Source organism: Chaetura pelagica, unplaced genomic scaffold (assembly GCF_000747805.2).
Source record: "Chaetura pelagica isolate M959 unplaced genomic scaffold, ChaPel_1.0 scaffold302, whole genome shotgun sequence".
In the NCBI taxonomy this organism is placed as follows: domain Eukaryota; kingdom Metazoa; phylum Chordata; class Aves; order Apodiformes; family Apodidae; genus Chaetura; species Chaetura pelagica.
In genome coordinates, this window is record NW_009952561.1 from 1,408,334 (window position 1) to 1,413,408 (window position 5,075).

Below are 5,075 nucleotides of genomic sequence, written 5' to 3' on the forward strand. Positions count from 1 at the left end.
GAGCCCAAAGGGCAGGTCCCAAAACCTGAGGCTGATCGTGTGGAGGGAGGGGAGAGCCCGGAGGCCAGGAGAGCAGCATCCAGGAAGGGCAGCAGGATCCCAGCCAGCAAGGTGACACCGAAGAGACACCGAGAGTCCCCCAAGAAACAGGCTGAGGATGGGGGGAGGGGTCCCGCGGATCCGCCACCCCCCCGGGGGTCCCCCCGGCTGGGCCCTGCACTTTGGGACAGCCCTGAGCTCAGCCCCTTGGGTGCCAACCCAGCGCTGCAGAACTCGCCGACTCTCCCCAGGGGCTCTTACCAGTTCGACCCCAATAACTTTGACTCCATGGATCCCTTTAAGCCCACCAAGACCCTCAGCAGCTCCGCCGCTGGCTCCTGCCCCACTGCTGACAACAGCCTCAATGAAATCCTGGAGTCTCAGACGCTGGAGGTGCAGGAGGACCTTGTGAAAAGCAGAGACTCCCCGAAGAAGCCCAAGTCCCGCCTGATAACGTGAGTCCATGGAGCGGGTGGCGGGGGGGCTGGCAGCCCCCTCTGCTCCCCACGCGTGGGCAGAGTGGTGGAGGTGGTGATGGTGGTGATGGTGTTCCTGCCTCCTGCTTTCTGAGCCAGCCCAAAATACCCACGTGCACCTCAGGTTCTGCTGCCACCCCGGTTCCATCACCCTGTGCCCTGACAGAGGGGCAGCTCCCCTATCCCCACTGCTCAGGAGCAGATGGGAGGACAGGAGCGGTGTCCTGGAGCAGTGCTGGTGTCCCAGGTTCCAGGCAGAGCAGGGAGGGCTGGATTGGGACCCGTTTGGCAGGATCACCCCTTTGGAAATCCCCTTGGGGCTCTGGCTCCAGGGGTTCAGGTGCAGGAGGGTCAAAGCCATAAGGGAGGCAGGAGCCCCCCCAGACTGGCTGAGCAGACCTCAGGGCTGATGGGTCTGCTGGAGCCTGGGGCTGGTTCATCAGCTGGGGTGTTTAGGAGCCAACACTGAATTCCCTTTTTCATAACAGGAAGAGAACAGAGGTTAAATAGAGGGATTGTTTGTTGCTTCATCACATCTGTGCAGGCAGCAGGGAGCTGCTTGTCCCTTGCTGCACTATTTCAGTGCATATTTAGTCCCTGAGCAGCGCTATTTAAAATCCTCATGAGCAGTGAGGTTTCAGTGCCTCCTGGGAAGGCAGGCAGTGTTACCCCCTCCTCTGGGAACAGGTTTAATGGCTGGACCTTGCTGGTCCCTCCGTGTGTCACAGGCTGTAGGACACGTGTCCTCCAGCCTGTCTCTGGGCAGCGCTGGCCCAGCCAGGCTCAGCTCCCCTGCCCTCCCTCCACGGGGTCTCTGAGGAGGCAGAGGGGTTATTGCACGGGGGAATAATTGCCTAGTTGATTTTGGGTCCTTCCACTACAATTTGTGATTGCACTTGACGCATGTAATTGGAAGCCAGGGCAGGGGTGAGCAGGAAATCAGCTTAAGAGGGGAAATTTCAGCACCACGGTTTGGGGCTGGTTTGACAGTAAAACCAGGAAACAGTCGTCACTCTGCTGATCAGCTCTCTGGTGGGAAAACCAGAGAGTGGATTTTTTACAGAGAGAGATAAAACCTCCAGGCCAAAATAAGGGTTTGTTGGGTATTTCTCTCTTAGAAATACTTTGCAGAGTGTTGATACAGATGTTCTAGAGTTGGCGTTCCCTGTGTGACCGTGGGCGAGTGGGAGCTGTCCCAGGGGGGAAGCAGTGGGAGGTTTCAGGCTCCCTCTCTATCACCTGCTCCAGACACTCTCCTCCCCCAGCAGCAGGATTTGTGGTTAAATCTCACCCTGCTGCCATTGCAAAATCAGAGCATCCTTTATCTGTGTGTTCCTTCCAAAAAGACAGAGCTGTGCTTCTCCAGATGAGAGCCAATACCCAGGTCTTTTCACATGCTCTTCTTCTCTCCATCTGTCTGTCTCTCTCCTTGTCTGTGCTTTGGTGCATCAGGACTACTGAACAAGTGAAATTTCTCTGTTTTCTGTTGTAAGTACTCTCTTCTGTATTTCTTCCTTCTTTCCCTGTGCTGGTTTTTGTCCTCTCTCTCTGGGTGTGTGCTGGCCCCACTCGTCTCTGTGGCATGCAGGCTCTTTCTTGCCCCCATGACTCGTGCTCTCTGCTGTCTGATTCGTGTCCTGCACCTCTTGGGCTGTGCCAGGGGCAGCTGAGCCTGGGCCAGTGCCCGGGGCAGGCTGGGGAGCAGAGCTGCAAGGAGCCCTGTGCTGAGCTTGCTCTGGCAGTGTGACAGCCTGCAAGACCTTTTTTGGTGATGTTCAAGTGCTGGGAACCAGTGTGTCAGTTCACAACCTCTGCAATCCAGGTCTCTGCAGAGATGGGTAGATTTTAGCCCTGAAGAAGCAGGTATCCTTTACCCCCTCCCGTGCAGAACCCCTGGGGAGGAAACTGCTGCAGAGGGGTCAGCTGGAAAACATCAGCAGGGAACTGAGGGAGCTGGGGGCTATCTCCTCTGCTCCGGGGTGTGGCAGTGCCAGGGCCACTTTGCCATCACAGCCAGCTCCAGACAGGGCTCTCTGTAGCTCTTTGGTGGCTGCCAGAGCAGAGCTGATCGTGGCTGTCCCCTGATCCCTGCTGTGCCCAAGGTGGGGCTGTGAAGCTGGTCTGTGAGATCCTGGATGGGTTAGAAAGCGTGGCTGGGATCAAGCAGCCTTTGTTTGGGGTGCATGTTGGCCTGCAAAATAAATCACCATGTGCCATGCCTCGTTGTGATGAGCCAAACCATCCACAAGCCCTTCTCCTTGGGACAGTGTTTACCTCTGGCAGAGGGAGCTCTCAAGGCACAGCAGGTTGCCCTGGTGCTCTCCCGAAGCAGAGCAGAGCTCTAATGGGTCTGACTCGCCTGGGAGACACGTGGATGCTGCAGAGATGTCCCAGGCAAACCTCCAGCTGCAGGGACAGGGCATGGGATGGCCTGGAAATGGTTCCTTCCTGCAGAAAATCAACGTGCACTCCGAGGTGGGGATGCCATCGCACTGGACCAGGGTGCAGCAAGGGAAATCCCTCTTTGCCAGCTCCCGGGCAACCGCCTCTCTCGCCGCCAGCCCCTCGGGGTCCTTTCTGTCACCCTTAACCTTCAACAGGAATAAACACCTCAAAGACAAACCCACTCGCTCCGTAGTCCTGTGTTTTGTTTGCTTGTTCCTTCTGTTTGGCTGCAGAACTTGCTCTGCCTCAGTTATCTCACTGGTGAGTGGGTCTGCGGCAGGGGTGACGCTGGCGCTGGGGCTGCCCCCCTTGCTTGGGCTGTCTGGCACATCTCCCCCTCCCCCCCAGACCCCCAGCCCCCCCCTCAGCTGCTGCTTCTCTCTCCCTGCAGGAGCGGCTGGAAGGGGAAACCCTCCGCGGACAGCAGTGGGGTGGGAGCTGGGCTGGAGCAATGCCTGACCAATGGGATGGTTCCCTGAAAGCAGCAGCTCCCAGAGCAGGGGAAACATCTTCCTTGTGGACAGTTCCCAGTGGGAAGGGTGGGAGGGAGGAGGGCTTGGTGCTCACCCCAGGGTGAGTTCTGTTCCTCGGGGGGCTCCTGCCCAGCAAACCCTCCCTCTTTTCCATGTGGTTCATTAGGAATTGTGTACGTGTGGTGCCTTAGCCCTGTCCCCAGCGTGGGCCAGAACAAAGCCCTGAGCTCTGTGATCAGGTCAATGGATTTTGCTTGTTAGTTGCTTCAGTGCCCAGCACCATGTGTTTCCTTCTGCCAAAATCTGCAAAGGAGCTGCTGGGGAGCAGCTTGTCAGAGGATGCTAAACCTCCTGTGCTTTCCACAGAACTGTCCAGGCAGCCTGATCCCCATGGATTAGCTCAGTCCTCCTTAACCACATGCCTTGATCCTACAGGATGAGGGAGTGTTGATCTCAGAAATCCCAGATATTGCAAATTGTGATGGACGTGCCACTGATGAGGAGAAGCTGGCCTCCACCACCTCTGTGCAGAAACCAGCCGGGCTGGAGAAGAGGAGTGAGCCAGAGGATGAGCTGGAATACTTTGAGTGCTCCAACGTTCCCGTGCCAGCAGCAAAGCACAGCACAGAGGCAGGTAAGGAGCATCCCCACTGCCTCTGGGGATGCACCCAGCCCAGCTCTGCTGCCTCTGGCAATGAACTGGGGCAGCCGAGGCAACACCTTCACCACAGGTTGTTTGCACACAGGGGTAAATGCTGCCACAAGTTATATCGAAGCCTCCAGTTGCTTCTCTGCACTGTTTCCATCACAGAAAAATCACAGCCCAGCACCAGAGCTGCCAGGACTTGGTGTCCTGGCACAGGGGCTGTGGTTGATGGTGGAAGAACTCCACTAATGCTCCCAGTGGCATTTTGCTGTCAGTTTCCTATGTAATTAGCCTCTCTGACCAATCCATTAAAAAATAATTAAGGCCAGGCAACATGACATTTAATCAATAGCAAAATTATAGGTGCAAGGAGGAGGGAGCACCGGGCTGGAGGTTTGTAGCTCTCCCCTCTGAGGGCTCCATGAATCATTTCTCCTGAATGCTGGGCAGAGCTGCAGGCTCTGGGGAGAGGAAAACTGTCCTTTGTCTCTCAAGGGAGGAAAAACGTGATAGTGGTGAGGCTGGAGGTTTAATTTATTGCTGCTCATCTTGGAGGGCCAGGCAGGGTGCAGAGGTCTTGGTGCTGGGGGCTGTGACAAGCAGCCTCTGGCCAGGACAGAGGGGTAAATGGGGAGAAACACTAGGAAATCTGCAATCACCAGCCTTAGTTGCTGCCTTCCTTTCCTAGCCGGGCTCCAGCGATGCATTTTTCCCTGCCCAGTTAACTCATGAATACCCAGTCGTGGCTGCAGTTGTTTGAGTGATGCTCACGAATTCTCTGTGGGATGGCAGAGTGTCCCACGGCCGTGGGCAGGAGGAGATGGCTTTTACCTTTGCTCTGCTGCCGTTCAGAGTAGCAGGGGCCACGAGGCAGCACCTTCGGAGGGCGCTGGACCCAGCTGGGGGGGGCTGGGGCTTCTGCTGTTCGCCATGTCCCGAGCAGCCGGGATGCACCCCCGGGATGCACCCCCGGGATGCACCCCCGGGACGCACCCC

At 56.9% G+C, this 5,075-nt stretch overlaps 1 protein-coding gene across 1 annotated transcript in view; it reads left to right on the forward strand.

The window, feature by feature from the left end:
- Nucleotides 1-5,075, forward strand: part of TACC1 (transforming, acidic coiled-coil containing protein 1) — a 17,596-nt gene that overhangs the window by 7,638 nt on the left and 4,883 nt on the right. The window contains exons 3-6 of the mRNA XM_009993262.1: nucleotides 16-494; nucleotides 1,968-2,003; nucleotides 3,352-3,391; nucleotides 3,869-4,067. Coding sequence (XP_009991564.1) covers nucleotides 16-494; nucleotides 1,968-2,003; nucleotides 3,352-3,391; nucleotides 3,869-4,067 — 754 coding nt within the window. The remainder of the gene's footprint in view (nucleotides 1-15; nucleotides 495-1,967; nucleotides 2,004-3,351; nucleotides 3,392-3,868; nucleotides 4,068-5,075) is intronic.